This window comes from Neodiprion virginianus, chromosome 1 (genome assembly GCF_021901495.1).
Source record: "Neodiprion virginianus isolate iyNeoVirg1 chromosome 1, iyNeoVirg1.1, whole genome shotgun sequence".
NCBI lineage: Eukaryota > Metazoa > Arthropoda > Insecta > Hymenoptera > Diprionidae > Neodiprion > Neodiprion virginianus.
In genome coordinates, this window is record NC_060877.1 from 36,174,928 (window position 1) to 36,191,264 (window position 16,337).

At 40.1% G+C, this 16,337-nt stretch overlaps 2 protein-coding genes across 8 annotated transcripts in view; both read right to left on the bottom strand.

The window, feature by feature from the left end:
* The window catches only part of LOC124297578 (trichohyalin), a 73,133-nt gene extending 63,267 nt beyond the window's left edge, over window positions 1-9,866 (bottom strand). For 3 of the 7 annotated variants that reach the window (XM_046748963.1, XM_046749085.1, XM_046749039.1), the window contains exon 1: window positions 6,830-9,859. In XM_046748963.1, the coding sequence (XP_046604919.1) occupies window positions 6,830-7,609 (780 nt within the window). In that variant the 5' untranslated portion in view covers window positions 7,610-9,859. Of the gene's footprint in view, window positions 1-6,829 lie in introns of all 7 variants that reach the window. The other 4 variants (XM_046748797.1, XM_046748880.1, XM_046749146.1 and 1 more) reach the window with 4 other exon arrangements.
* Window positions 9,867-11,795: 1,929 nt separating this feature from the next.
* Window positions 11,796-14,262, bottom strand: LOC124299080 (neuralized-like protein 2). Its single transcript, XM_046752000.1, has 3 exons — window positions 13,565-14,262; window positions 12,946-13,266; window positions 11,796-12,838 (listed from the first exon to the last, which is right to left on the bottom strand). The coding sequence occupies exons 1-3, from the start codon at window positions 13,914-13,916 to the stop codon at window positions 12,720-12,722; spliced, it is 792 nt and encodes a 263-aa protein (XP_046607956.1). The 5' UTR covers window positions 13,917-14,262; the 3' UTR covers window positions 11,796-12,719.
* Window positions 14,263-16,337: the final 2,075 nt, after the last annotated feature.

Here is a 16,337-nt window from a genome sequence, read left to right on the forward strand (position 1 = left end):
TCTTTTGAGCTTCAGGATGTCCAACGATATTAATATTATAATATGCGTCTTTTGCCGAAAATTTATGATCTTTTAATTTCTGGGTATAATTACGGATGAGAGAAAAGAAAAGGAGAAAATCATTCTTAGAAATACCGAATACGTTTGCTGCATATGACCGATCACGCGGAGATGCGAAAGCTCGAGTTACGTAAAAAAAAAAAATCATTCCTTAAAATCCATAACTATTGAAAATCATGTGTCGAAAAAAAAAAATTTATCAATTCCGAAATAGAAACTTCGAGAACCACAGTCTCTGTCCATAAGCTTCAAAAATCTATAACGATTCAATCGTACGATTTTAAATTCAAATTTCCCGACAACTTTTTATATCATCCTCGTACATACTTTTTCCAACTCCGGCGATATAATTGGCCGTAAATTTCAGTATTTCGTTGTAAAAGTTTTTCTATCTCTGTGCGTGCTGAGAGAGGAGGATTCGGGAATAATGATCGAATCCTGAAAATATCTCGCGAAGTGAAATACAATGCAGAGTAATTGTGTCGAAAAGTTTATACTTTGGAGAAATTTAAAAGTGGGCCATTTGCTTGGGGGGAGGGAGGGAAGAGAAAAAGAAGAAAGATTTTCAGACGGAAGGTTGACGCTGCTGTTGCCGAAGGAGCGTAACTACGGTAATTAATTTCCATTCTTTCCTCGTTACACCGCCACGTCAGAGGTGAAAACGGGGCGGCCGCAAAACGGCCGAGAGTAAAAAGGAGTAAAAAAAATTTGTTTAAAATTAATACTTTCAAGCTCGTTATACAGTACAATGCATACATATGCATACGTATATACCTATGTATGTATATAGGTGGATAATATAATTGATACTCGGAGGCTGGGAGCTTGCGAAGCAGGAAATGACTTCGTCACGCCTGTAAATAACTCGGGAAAAATAAGGAGGAGAATATTGATGAAGAGAAAGAAAAAACAATAAAAAATAAAAAAAAAACATGAGATATGAGAAAAGAAGAAGAAAGTAAGAAAACCGGGTAAAATGACAAACTTCCTACTTCATTGGACGTAAAGCGAGAGGAACTGGCGTGCCTTGGATTAGGTGTAGTAGTTATGTGTACTATACATAGGTATATAATCATGAAGATTTCCGTAGAACAGCTGGATATAAGTAAAATGCTCGCGAGGGAAAAGAATGAAAGAGGGAAAGAGAGACGGGGGTTGGCTATTTTTAGAGTTATTTTTAGGGCACAGGGTGAATAGACGCCTTTCCAGTCTTTCTCCGTTATAACCACGACAGAGTCCGATGCGTGTCTTTCTTTCATAGGCTAATGCGTTGAACCTCTCCGTGTGTATGTATTATGTACGCACGCATGTATATCTTCCCACTCTGCTTCGGATACTCGACATCGAAAACCGGAATGAAACCTTTATCGTCAGCGATACACGATGCCGAGTCATGCATATTATACAGTTTTGAATTTTTATCAAAGCCTGCAGTGACCATATAATGGCATAAAAAAAAGTAGTCTCAAAGTTAAAAAAAAAAAAAAGAAACACACATCGCTACTCATACAGTCATATCTAAGAATTATTTTCCATTTCAAATCATAAAAATTTTCATTACTTTAAATTCTATTTTATTTCTTTATACATATATATTATATATAAATGAAAGCTAGTGGCTTTAATCATGGATTTCCACAATAATAATAATAATCATAATAATTAAATGCGTATTACGTGTGCGAGTGTATAACGCATACTTTCTGCCAGCTGAGCTGCTGCTGTTGCGGTGGTTCGCATAAAATTGTCAAATGTTTGTGACAGAAATTAACTTCTATGCGATTCAGCAACAGCACCGATGGAAAATTAACTTATTAATCGTCTCTCGCGTGTGTATAATATACAAATAAATATACAGGTATACTCGATAAGCCAGGGAACGACCTCTGTCGAACGTTGTTGATTTTCCCCAGTGTATATAAAACATGCTGTATACGCAAGTTTCTATGAATGTATATTGTTTACCTATAAACGTGTTAAGCTGTTGACCGAAAGAAGGAAAAAGCAAAGTATATAAATAAATAAATAAATAAATAAATAAATACGGTACTAAGTGTACATATATATGTATACTTGTATAGAATTAAAGCCACTTTCATCACGGGAAAACAAGACTGAAAACACAACTTTAACTCGTAAACTTTTTTCCAAGTGTCCAAGATAAAACTGCAATCGAATTAATTTTTTCCTAACGCTGCGCGTTTTTCGCAACAACGTCACGGTTACTCTGACCAATGAAAGTAGCCCGTTTTGCAATAGACTGTGGAGACACGGAGAGATGATTGACTCGCAATCATTCGGTACGCAAGCACGAATTTGAATCCTTGAGCGAGTATCAAAAGATGGCGGGTAGCGCGTCAAGTATCTAAGCGTGGTGACGTCAGAAGTGCCGTAGCCAATCCTCGCGTAGTTTTCCGAAAGCCGCGGGATATTGAAAATTATTTTGAGAAGAAGAAGAATTCACGGCGTAGAAAAGAAGGCCGTCCGTACTTTACCGACTCGATTATTACACTCTCGCGTATATAATTTATTTACTCTTATTCGCGTTTTGCGACTGTAGAATTTAGGTAGTTTGAATTACAACGAATGTAAACAGAAAAGAAAAATTTGTCACGTTGACACGGGTAGCTTGTATCTTTTCGCAGAGGGTAGCTGCGGCTACTTACGATCGTTTCAAAAATTCCAAGGTAAAAAACGAACAAACAGAATTCTTTTTTCAGAAGCAAAATAAGCAAAATGATCATCATCGGAACCCGGCTGCAGCTGAGCGTCGTTATCTGAGAATTAACTCATTTATACACAATCGCAGGTAAAGAAGAAGCAAAAAACGGTCGATTCAACGAGACTCTGTAAATCTAATGTCGACGGCCATCGTCGATGGGTGGGAATTAGACCTGATAATCCAGGGATTAACGCAGATGGAAAGGCACGTCTAGTACATATAAGCTTTCGGATGTATGTGTAGGTTATATGCATACACGAAGTCACGTGCGACTTCCACTACGTTCCGTTGTTCGCGCTTCATCACGCACGGCAATATATATCGGCCGGTGGGAAATGGCGGCAAGCAAGAGGTTCGATGTTTCATTTGCATAAATTTTCCCCACCTCTTTCCCTTCTCCTTTCTTTTTTTTTGATAAATGTGACCAACATGTGTAAAAATAGCAACTGTACCGCAAGTTTTCCGTCAAACTCACCGCTAAGCGCCGGCAAGTAGGCAACCAAAGCTACATTTCGTATCGCGACGTGTATCGGAATGTAGCTTCGGTTGCCTACTTCCTGGCGTTCAGCGGTTAGTTTGACGGAAAACTTTCGATACGTACGTACGTATACTACTTACGATCGACGTTTCTCGTGCAGCACAATGACCAGTGTAGTTTATCCCACATTATGCAGATGCGTGCAAAGACCGGAGCAATGATTTCAGGGAGGTTAAAAGACGAAGCGAACCCCGTCGTGACGCTGTGTGTGACGATGACTTGATTGCATCGTTACCGTACTTAATCACTGCATTACTCAAGCGAAACACGTCGTCGGAATAACGTATAAGTACGATTATCGGAAATCAATATCTTGTCGTCGTCATCGTCGTCGTCGTCGTCGCGTCGGCACGTTACTACTACATACTATAAACACGTACTATAGGTGATACGCAGATTATATGTACGAAACGCCCTACATACCTCCCATAGTTGGATTATACGCGGGGCATACCGAAGAACCTTAACGCGTGGTATCTTTTTAGGAAAGCTACGCGTGTATTATGATAATAATAACAACAACAGCGACACTAACGAACTCGACCGATATTTTTATAGGTAAGTATCAGGTGTACAAACCAGTCAATCACGTGAGGCATTGCTCGAGGTATCGGTAAAAATTGGAAATTGAGATTTTAGATTCGCTCCAGAACTTCCTATGTTTAATAAAAGTATTGGTCGAAAGATTGGACCTAATTTTTTTTTTAAACCCCTTTTTCAACATCTGACAATAAGGTGCCGCCTAGTACGCTACTTCCGGAGCGCTATTTTTCTAAAATCTCGAATAAATTGAGTGAAATATAACAAAATTGTTGAATCCTAGTCGATAATAGAGTTTTTATTGCAGTAAATGACATGTAATATGTTACTCTTGGAAAATGATGTATATGGGAGAAAAAATGATAATAGGAATAAATTTTTTACATCAAAAGGAAGAGATAAAAAATCTTATGCACAATAAAGTTTGTCTCTAGGCTGGTTATTCCATTGAAAATCATTCGACGTTCTCTCTGCGATATTATTTATACTTTCGCGCCACGGCGACGAGACTTAATTCGTAATTTGCATGTATGAACGTAAAATAATATTTTCCGGGCTTATTCGTTAATCGAATCGGAGAATCGAGATGACGGTTGTTTCAGGAATTAAATTTGCACCGCTTTATTTCCGGTCGCACTTTATCTGCGATTTTCGACAACATTTCAAGTGCTAAAAGCTGCAAATGGTCAATGACTGTACGCATAATTCCAAGCTGTGTATAATATACAACATAGAGGGGTTTCTCGGATCTTTCGAAAGGTTAACTGTGATATAATTATTCGTATAGGATGAGTCAGTGGCCTCCAGAAATGCGAGTCTCATCTGGCGAACTGCCCACGCACAAAATCTCCGGGGAGAAACTCTCAAGGCTGGTTGGGCGTCGGATATCGACGCTTTATTCGCAAGCTCTGTGATGTAGAATGAATCCAAGTTTTCTCAGATTTGTTTCGATGAAAGAAAAGATCGGAATACCACACCAAATGGAGGAACGGGGGAGAATTCGACCAGAATGCAATTACAGGAATTTTTCAGCGGAAAGAAAAAAGTGAGAAATTTTTTTCTGAGAAACGGTGATGGGTGAAAAATTTTAATTTCTTCAAATGTATTGCGATACAACGTATGCCTGAAAGTAAAAATATTTGAATAAGCTTAAAAACTCCAGAAGCATTTGTCTGCACGAAAAAACGGTCGAGTTCAACAGAGTTTTCCCCTGGAGAAATATTCGTGGAAATATATTATTTTCACCGCGTCTGATTGGCAGATTGATTAAAGACTGAGTTGCCTCAACGTTCCGTAGTCTAGATTTTCGTTCAATTGCTGCAGATTAATCGCGCAGCGTAAAAAAGTGATCAACTACCTACATGTATACATAGAAGTATTTAACTGTACAAGCGTGAAATTGTTCAACAAGATTATACAAATGCATATAGGCAAAATTCTTTTGTATACGATTCTCGCAATTCTCGCGTTCAGATTATATAATATAACATACAGCGCAGCTGAATAACCGAGATATGTATGTGTAACGAACAGTCCTCAATTCATGGTTCTCGGGCAAATGTGACACAAAAAGGAATCTCAAATTATGCCACAGAGAAAGGGAGAACCGAGTGGATGACACGCGCCGCAATTTTCGTCTTACGTTACTGCGTTTAATAATACAGTACAAGTGAATTGATGTGATCTTTAGAAGTGAGTTTAAGACTTCTGAGAGAATTTCGATAATTAATTAGGTTTCAATTCGCATAAACGTTAATATGACAAGTATGGTACAGGAAACTAATGTAATCACTTTTGCAGCTTGTACAAATGTTGGCTGGAGATTAACAGAATGGTAAAGAATGATATGAGGATGAAACTTGTTCCTTTGCAATAATGGTGATTTCCTGAACCTTCCATAGTTGAAGTATCTAAATTCGATGTTCACATTCTAGCGTGATACGAAATTACGAACTTCAACTTCGGGGTTATCAGTAATTAGAAATCGATTTCTCCGCACGGTTATGTACAGGCGAAAGAAGCAAAAAATAGTCTCCCCCTCCCTCCCTCTCCCTCGCCCCCTCTCTCTCAGATTATCATAATTTCGTTACAGAGTGGAGATTTCATCACATTTGTAGAATCAGAAGCTGCTGCGACGAGAATGGATTTAGCTGAGTGAAAATGGGGGAGTGGTGTATAATCTTAAAACAGGATTATGCATACATTTTTCACAAACCCCGAAGCGAAAGGTCTCGGAAAAAATCTGAATTTTTAACCTAACGGAAATACGTTTCATTATACCTACAAACTTGTATTACACCGTAGCAAACATACCCTAAAGTTCATGAACATTATCTATTCTTCGATCAAGCATAGTGTATAATAATATCATTATATTCAGCTATTCGATCTAAGATTCGGAATTTTTTGTAATGAAACTGAAACTGTAAGTCGGAAGGAGTGAGGAAAAAAGAATAGGTATCGGAGTAAAATCGATTCTCGTGGTAGTACGCACGTTGGCTCTATTAATAGGTATAGAGTGTGCGTAAAAAAGGTGAATTATTCAACGGGAAACTAACATTTCTTTACAGGTAGACCAACACCGCAGGTAACAACAAATTTTCTCATCGTGTCGATTACGTTGTTGCGAGACGAAACCCATAACAACGTGTTTCAAAACCGATGAAAATTCAAGTTCAAATTTCCTACTTGAACCACCTTAACGTGAAAGAGCTACAAAAACACTATACATCGGAGGTTTTCTGCCAAACACAAGCCGCTCAACGCGGTCAGATCGGCAACCGAAGCTACGTTTAGTATCGCGCCGTCAGATCGGCAACCAGAGGTACATTCAATATTGCGCCGACGGATCGGCGAACGAAGCTACATTCGGTATTCCTGCGTAGCTTCGGTTACCCGTCAAGCCGTCGTAGTAGCGGCGAGTTCGGCAGAAAACAGCCGGACCAGTTCCATCCGTACGTCCCACTAACCTGATTCTCGGAGTTGAGTAGCTTGAGTTGTTCGTTGATGAGACTGTACTTGGTGCTCTCCTCCTTCCTGAGGGCGCGTTCCTTCTTAAGTTCGGGGCTCCAGAATGTTTTAATGCTGTGCATAGAGCTGCCGAGTTTCTGATTAGTGAGCTCAAGTTCCTTCTTAAGGTTCCCAAGCTCTCTCTGCAGGTCGTTATTCTGATGCTGAAGTTCGCCAATGTAGCTTCCGCCGTCGCGCATTAGGTGAGGATTGGGACTCTGGCGAGCGGACCGGGACCCGTATATCTCGTCGTCGAGATACAGGCCGCGTTCGCGGCTCCTTTCGCGTGGTTCGCGAATCGGCACGAACTCTCTGTCGTGATCGAGGATACCGGCCGAGGCGCGATCGAGGCTAGTGTACCTCGCCGACATACCGGCCGAGGCCGACATCGCGGGCCGCGAGGCGCTTCTCGATCTGTGATGCCCCCCGCCCCCCGTCGACATGCTCCGCCCCCGTTCCTCCAGCATCACGGGGCTGCCGAGGTCCTCGTCTCGCGAGTAATACGGACTCCCCAGCTGGTGGTGGTGGTAGCTACCGTAGCCCAGGTGCTCCGGCGAGTTGTTCCCGCTTCGCGTGCCCCGCTTACGACCCAGCGGGCTGCCCCGACCGCTCGCGTAGTTTCGCGACGGACTTCGGTCGACCGTCGGTAGCTCACCGACCCTCCGACCGCTTCGCGGCGACCGCGTACCCCCTCCGGGACCGACAACGCCGCTCCCGCCAGAGTAGGGATCCCGCGACATTTGGGACCGCCGACGACTCAACGACTCGCCTCCGAGTAGCTCTCGAGTGGGAGTGAGGCGGCTCGGACTCGCTCAGACTCGCGCGACACTTGCTACCCTCTAACTAGCCGCTTCCGGTCTCGTTAAGCTCGCGCCATCTTCCAGACCCCCCCGACTATCCGTGCCCTCTTTATCGTTTCTGGCCCGAAAGCGAACGCGGGGTTCTTCGATATTCTCCACGAGAATTCTTTTTACCTCAATACCTTGGGATACTTTTATTATACATATTATTATCAATATCCAGTTCGTTATTTTACCAGCGAGATTTTTCACTACGGACTTCGTTACGATAAATATAATCCGCTTATACTGATTGTTGTATTATTGTTATTTTTTTATTTTTTATTTTTTCATTATATTCTCTCATCCGCGATAACTTTCAACTGCGCACGATCAATCGTTATACTATTAAAATTCTTACTATTTATAGTGTTATTATTATATTATTCAACTGTATTGTACATGTATATAATTTTTATTGCAACCGACGCGCGTAATAATTACAGATTTATCATCGCGGTTCAACCTCGCATCATGCGTCACGAATACTTTCCAGATTTAACGATCAATTGTTTTGTTTTATTTTTTTCGGTTTTTCGATTCCAAGAGACAGTGTATTGTTGTACTCAGGTGTGTGTGTGTGTGTGTGTATATGTGTTTGTGTTTCTGTGTACGTGATTTTGAGAAGAATGAAGAGAAGAAAAATTAGTAATTCTCACCGATGAAAACCACGATAGACAGATACCAATTAATCGGTGTAACAATATGGTGATGATTTATTTCGATTACACCACTACCGTGTAGCTATCTAAAATATGTATATACGTGAGGCAGTAGCGTTTCGTGTCGATGTTTAATCAAATATAATTTTACTATACAAACGAGCGTTATTGTTGTTCTTATAATAAGAATTATTATTATTATCATTAATTTTATTATTACTATTACTATTATTATTATTATTATTATTATTATTATTATTATTATTATTAATGTTCCGAATTACATTACGCCAGCAATATATGTCATCTTCTCGAAAAAGAGATTCATCGCCCGTTTTAAGGAATTAAATTTTTTTTGAATGAAGTTTCTTTTTTCCTTCTATATAAATACCGCTTCAGAAATACTTCCGCACTGTGGTTTATATGTTTATTTTTTCATCAGCAGTCGGAAACAGTATATAGAAAATTAAAGTTAGGAAACTCAGATCGCGTTTGCTGGAAATTCCGTATATAAAGACTGTATTATTATTATTGTTACAGGCAGTCCGTAATTGATGTGCGGCACAAGATTTTTATCCCGTAGGGTAGGTTCGTGTATTTATCTTGTCGAGTTTACTTTTTTTTGCGAGGAAATACGTGGGATTCCGCCGTTGTGGTACAGGTATAGGTTGCTATTAATAGAGACCCTTGTAGGTTAAAACTTGACCGAAATGAACGTAATCGATAGTGTAGTAACAATGATAATAATTTTACGAGAAACGTTTCGAAAACGGTATACAAAATACGCAACGCGTAAGTTTTCAAATGTACTTAATTGGAATTGATGCGGATTTAGGAAGAAGAATCGTAAACGGATTTATTATCCTTCTCTCAATTTCCTCTTCTTTTTCTATCTTACTTCTTTCCTTCCTTCTGTTCCTAAAATGTACAGACGGTCGTCGCACACACGCACATAATGTTAATTGTCACTCGCGACACAGTCGATAAGAGCCGTGACAGTGTCATGTAAGAAACGGGGTTATACATCATCAGGCTCTTCGCGAAGATCGAGGATGAGGAGAAGGAGAAGGTGGAGGAGAGTTGGCCATCATCATTATCGTGACGGTTCTTTTCATTTTTCTTTATGCTTCACATAAAAATTACGGATCATTAGCTCCGACACACATAGAATACTTCTAAATTCGATTAAGCTTCTAACTATACTAGCAGCGGTCAGTTTCTGTCCGTTTCTTAGGGCTAAATCTATGCCAGTTACTTATTATCGATCTCATTTTCTTCGCGGTTCCCCCCCCGACGACTGTGTTCAGGCGCTCAAACCGCCTACGATCGATAATAACGCGACGAAGAACCTCACAGCACGGCGACTACGCGCGCACTGAGACCGAACGGCGAAAATCCTGCTGCTGCCGCTGAAGCTGAAGCTGAAGCTAAGGCTGCCGCCGTCGACGCTGGCGCTACGCTCGGCGTTGTAGCTTCTTCCCTTTCAACGCAACGCTCGAACGTATACCTATAGGTATATCAGCGCTAGTCATTTGTTCGTCGGTCACCCTCCTCCCTCAGCCCCCTTCCTCCAGACCGACGTCGACGAGTCCGTTGCTTCCGCCTTGCGGTGTGACGTCGACGCGAATCGCTCGCTAGTCGGGCGATTCGAGCGTTCGCTGCTCCGTTTCATCCACCATTCCTCCGATTCCTCGTTCCCCGGAATCCCCTGGGCCTTTTTTGTCACTCCAGCACTCCGCCACGGATCTCTTTCTCTGCCGGGCGGTCTGAATGAGCGCGGAGGGAGGGTTTCGACTCTGCATACGCGAGCGCCCCCCCCCCCCCCCCCCCCTTCGGCGCCCCCTCTCGCACCGAATAACTCGCCCAACGGCCCCGGCGTACGACGTCGCAATCAATGAAGCTACGATTCGCCGAGCAGTGCCGTGCCGCGTCACGCGCTGCCCCGTATATTCCAACGCTCACGGCGAATCGACCTACGTACATGCAATATGTACGTCTACCTACCCACCTACGCTCAGGAGCTTCCGACGTACCCGGACCATGATCTACCCCAAATTACGACCAAGGTGGATATGCTTGTGCTTTTTGTTCGTTGCATGTTGTCCTGAAAATAGTTAACCCCGCATCTAACGTTGCTGTACGCTATTTCCCTGAAGCGTGGGAATTATTGAGTAACTATTTTTTAGCTCTATCGCAATGTCGGGTATCGCTGTATTCGTAATATTTTTTACAATCTACTTCCGGAACTGCGATCTGTGATATTGAGATTATAGCAGTTATACCCTAAATTTTATCCAGCTATCGCAGAGCGTGATGGAGAACCGTAATGCGAAAATACATTGATCGACTTAAACAGGATCAATGTTCCCTCGTTACAATGAGAGGTTTGATTATTCACAGGATTCAATTAATAAGTGTGTGATCGAGTGTGACGACGGAATCGATCTTTTCCCGTCTTCCTTACGTGGTATACGCATGTAATTTCAGTCTCGCGCAATTCAAGAAAATGTCACAACTCTTTTGTTCCGTGACTATTTTCTCTGTGCGTGCGTCGGGCCTAGGTTCGCCAAAATAATTTATCATTTCTTACACAAACTAAAAACCTGATGTATTGATCGCTTCCGGCAAAGGTGTGTGTATATTCCCTTTTTCCATCCACACGTGCGAGTACCGAGAGAAGCCTGAAGGAACCCACGCTCGCGTTTTTCGTGTCCCCGTTTTCGTAGCGCTCTCTGACACGAAATACGTTTTTGGAACTAAGTTTCGAAGCGAACGGTCGGTTAAACGAATGTCGGTAACCGAGCAATTATCTGCTGTACTTTTGGCACGTAAAATTAAGCATCAAAAATGCAGTGAATGATAACAGAACACCTTGATGTAGATCAGTAGACAAAATTGAACAGATTACAAACATCCACTGTTTCCGTGATGCCAAGTGCGGCAGAATGCTGGTCGGTTACCAACAGGCACGTTTTGAAAAGAATGATTTTTCTTGTTTTCTTCCTATTTGTGCAAAAAAAATATATAGATTCGAAACTATCTTTTCTCTCATTTTTCATATCAATTGCGTATTTATTGGAGAAAATGTCGTTCACAAATTATCGCTTGTAACAGTTAATATATTTTCACTGTTTTTGCATGTTCTCTGAACCTTTGACCCTATTTGTTTAAGATGATATTTATTTTTCGTTGCTTATAAACAAATTTATTAAGCTACCAATTTTAAAACGTTTGTTTAGATTTTCGTTCTTATTTATTTTTTTGGTTCATATTATACGTATAAACAATAACGTCATAATTATCGCGATTAATTGCGTATTTCAATCCCTAAATTGAATATGATACGTACGGTATGGAACTTTTTCCAACCCGAATCAGTCACGTAACGCTTTTACTATTTTACTCAACGATTACGGCACCGTTCAAGTTTCATGGATTTTCTGTACGTTTACTTGTGTAACGTGTTCGAGTTGATAACGTATTTCTTAGTTTTTTTTTATACACAGGATTCTTTCCCTTTAACTAAACAATATTTTTATTACCCTATATACACAAACCGAATTATTCGCAAAACATCAGAAAAGTCGGTATTTTTTTTCTTCAGTAACTCAATAATCATTAATATTTCAAAACGTGGAAAGTTTATGCAATAATTCATATACCGTAATGTAAAAAATCGCACTCAACATTCGGCGTGGTTAATTACGAATTTGTTTTTTCTTCTTCATATTTACTAAGCACTTAATAGTTTTACAAATTGTTATTCTTTTCTCAGGAATCACAGACACTCATTTAATTTATTTATGTTTTTTCAATTCTCTTTTTCTCTCTCTCTTTTCTTCATATATTAAGATAATAAATACTCTGTTCGGAAACCTTGTATGAAACTTGAGTCATGATCGTGTTACAGGAGATTAAAATGCGCACCATACGACAGTCCTTTCAAAACATACAAAAAAAAAATATGACAGTAAATTTGACCAAACAGCAACGTTCATCAATGCATTCAACTCCCGACTTTGAGTGCATGTTCGAAAAATTAAAGCATGAATGAACACTAATTTAGAATTGATAAGCATTTTCTTCGTTTCTATCTTTCCTTTTTCAACGGAAAAATTGTTACCTCTTATTTCCGAAATGTACGAAAACAACCTGTTTACGATGCGCCCTAGAATTAATTAAATACAAACAATTGAACATAATTGGTAATTGTCACGTTAGCCAGATTGGAAATGGCCCATTGAAAGAATAGAAAATAAAGAATCTATTAATTTTTATGATGTGTGGATTTGATAAGCGCAAATGATTTAGCGTAAATTCTTTGGGCCTACAATTTTGCACTATGTATCTTATTGCGATTGGTACAAAAGGTAGTCCTTCAACATTCTTGGCAATGGCAATGAGTCGACAGCTGTTCTTTTTGTATACTGCATGATTGCGTCTCGGCAGGCACTCTGTAATGTCGACACTGAAAGAGACAAAACAGACAATTGATAAGAAAATACTAAATATACCGACGTGCACTCATTTCACAAGCTTTGCATAAACAAAACGATTGATCAGTATTTTATTTACCTCCATAAAGTTGGACTATTCTAACTTGCTTTGTGGTCCCGTAAACATCGACGACAGCATGTAGGGGTCCCATTTTATACGGAATATCTTTGCCACATGCGCCTTGATCCTCTCCGTTGATTATAAAATGCATCTCTGCTTTATCTGACCCAATTTGTGGCACGTACATAATTCCTATTCGACTTCCAGTGTCTGTTGGAAGTATGTTTTGAGACGAATCAATAGCCGACGGTCTTAGAGCAATGAATGGAATAATTCCTCGCGATGTCTGCACGTTCACACCATCCGTGATTAACTTTTGTTCAGGTGAAGACTTTCTTTCTGTAATAAAAAAAATAATAGCAAATTATAGAAATTAAGGAACAACAGCTGTTTATTTCATAGGTCCTCGATAAGACTCCTAGTGAACTTAGTTAAAATTCATGCTGCCTGTTTCAAATTCTTAATACCACTTAAAAAAGGGACTGGTGAAATAGATTTTTTTTAAATATAATCTCAACGAATAACAGACGTGAAGTGATCTGTTGAACTGTAAAGTGAGATTGATCCTTCCGAATAGACAGTATTTTTCGACAATCAACAAGAAATTCATTGCTCTAAATGTTTCTACAATACTTACCGCTGGGATTAAGATTGTCCCGAATATTGTTATGGCTTTTGGTAATGGCGAATATCCAGCTTGCCCCCATATTAGCTAGATCAGGTAGAGCGTACTGCGGTAAACCACCTCTGTCCATGGCGGTGGGATCCATCTGTGTCAGACCCAGCCTCATATGCCCGCTCCATCCTCTTTCGTCCTTTTCGATTTCGAGTAAAAATATTTCCCGAGGTAATAGTGGCTTCTCGCTGAACGTCAGGGCGTTGGCAAAACTAGCTTTTCGATAGGCAACGGTGTTGTCGTCGTAGAGTATTATATTCTCACCATGACTAGGATGAAATCTTGTTATATTGTTCCGAGTCTTTTCTGTCATGATTATCACACCTGCTTTATTCACTAATTTATACTCTTGATTATTTGTTTTGTTTATTACCGAATCACCTTAACCTTACTAAACACAGCCGCTGATGTTCCGTAATTGTATATAATTTCGGGGGTTACATCACATCTTGACAGACAATCGTTCAGGCATTTTAACTGCTGTTATTGATTCAAGGAAACATCTAATACTTATTCCCCAGTTTTCGGGCAACTGCCTATCCTCAAATATTGTAAGTGATCAATTTCTTGAATCACTAACGACTATCATACTTGACAAAGAGTTTTGATACACACACATTCTCAGACAGCACATCGAAACTCAACCTGTTTTTACTTTTTTTCATGGAGACCACGGACCTTATGGAGACCGCACTACACGCAACTCCATGTAAACAAACAGCTGCCTAAAATAAGATGGCGCCAGTGTTCCGTATGCACTCTGATATACACCAAAGACAGTGGAGGGTGTATTTTCTACCAATCACATCGCAAGATAATCGATTATGGGCATCCTGGCAACCAATGACACTTCGGTGCAAAATGAGTACTAGCGAGGCTAGTGGTACAAAAAATAAACCTAACGTGTACGATGATTGTGGCAAGTTTTGTCAATTTCCTCATTTTACAAGAATCCGAGTTCGGCCGATAATACAAGTAAAAATTGCTTAGATTATTTTTAATTGATGAATAAGGGTTTGAAAGTATTCGTGTATAACATAGACATACGTTGTATTTTTACAGCCTTTAAAAAATAATAAAAAATAGACTGACGCCCGCTCCCTGTGGTTCGTTAAATTACCTGTCTTGTGACCAGATGTATTAAATATTTTTCCAATCTTCTAAACGCTACAATCTCTATAAAAATTCGTATAAAATCGTAGAAATTTTGTTCACCAGGGAATGTATAAGATAAATCATTGTTTTATTTGCGTTCTCCGTTCTGCGCTCCTATTATTGTTCGAGATTGAGTATGTATAATATTTCGGACAGGTTTTGGGTGTATGCCACAGCCTAACAGAGATTCCATGGTGTATACACAGGCTTGTAAAGAGTGTGTTATTATCTCGCGCGAGAATCCTCTCGAAGTCCGATACTTTGACTTTGCTTCGACCCGCCTTGAATTTAACGTCATTGGATGTGCCATTATTATCTCTCATTACGATCCTCGAATCACACTTGAGAATCACTTGTTCAACTAAAAACAACTGTATTTCTTTTAAAAACATGTTATAGAATATCTGTGGACCATATTGGCACTCGCTGCAGTGGATTCAAATCACTATAATGTATAACGTGATCTGAATCAAGATCCGATATAAAACTTTGATAATCATAGTGACTATTAAAATGTCTTTGAATATTCAATTTTTGAAAAACTGGTAAATGAGCTCATTGTCAGAGACAAGTGACAGTGCACTGGAACAAATAAGTGTACAATAAAGGCTATAGTGCGGTTGAAAAAGTTTTGAATTAACGAACTCAATAACGTGTAAAAAGTCGCAACATTTTACTTTTTTCGTGTAGTTTATTCACCAGAATACACGAACATCTTACAATTAGAGAGTAGAAAATGAGATTTGTTGCGTACGATACTTCGCTGGTCAATTGTTCGCGCCTCGTAATTCGTTCACGACGGAGCGGATGGATATGGAAGCGCTTCTTAAAAAAGAGTATCATTTGAAAAATAGAATTTGTCAAGTTTGTGACTATGGATTTGTCAGTTTGGACGAGACGAATTTCAACAGCTGCAAAACAAGGGTGACTGTTTTAACAGAGCCGTGACGCTCCTACGAAGAAAATCATGTAAAATTGCTTTGCGCACCATTTTACGAGCACGAATCCTCATTTTTTCTGAAGAAGACAAATTTGCACTAGCCGAGCACAAGTACTTGACAGCGCTGGGAAAATTCGAGGATCATCTGGATGAGTTGATGATAAAAAAGTCTGCTCCCGAAACCGCGTCATTCACCGTGGAACCCGCCATGAGCACACAATCGATCCTTCCGGCCATCGATTTACCGAGATTTTCCGGAAAATTCGAAGATTGGAATAGATTCCAATTTCAATTCCAGTCAATTTTTTTGTCGCGCACGGATTTCTCGAACGCATTGAAAATGCATTACCTCTTATCCCGCTTAACCGAGGAAGCCGCCGCCATGGTCAAACATCTTCCGGTCACCGCAGACCAGTTTGAACAAGCATGGATGATACTTACTGTTAATTATGAGAAGAATCACGTGAAGATCAAAAAATATCTGGACGAATTATTCTCGATGAAACCGATGCAGTCGCAGACCGCCCCCGAGATGAGACGTATTGCGACGACTATAAAAATTCTCTCGGCCGGCCGATTAAGTATTGGGACGATCTCGTAATACATTTAACGATTTCTCGTATCGATTTTCAATCATCA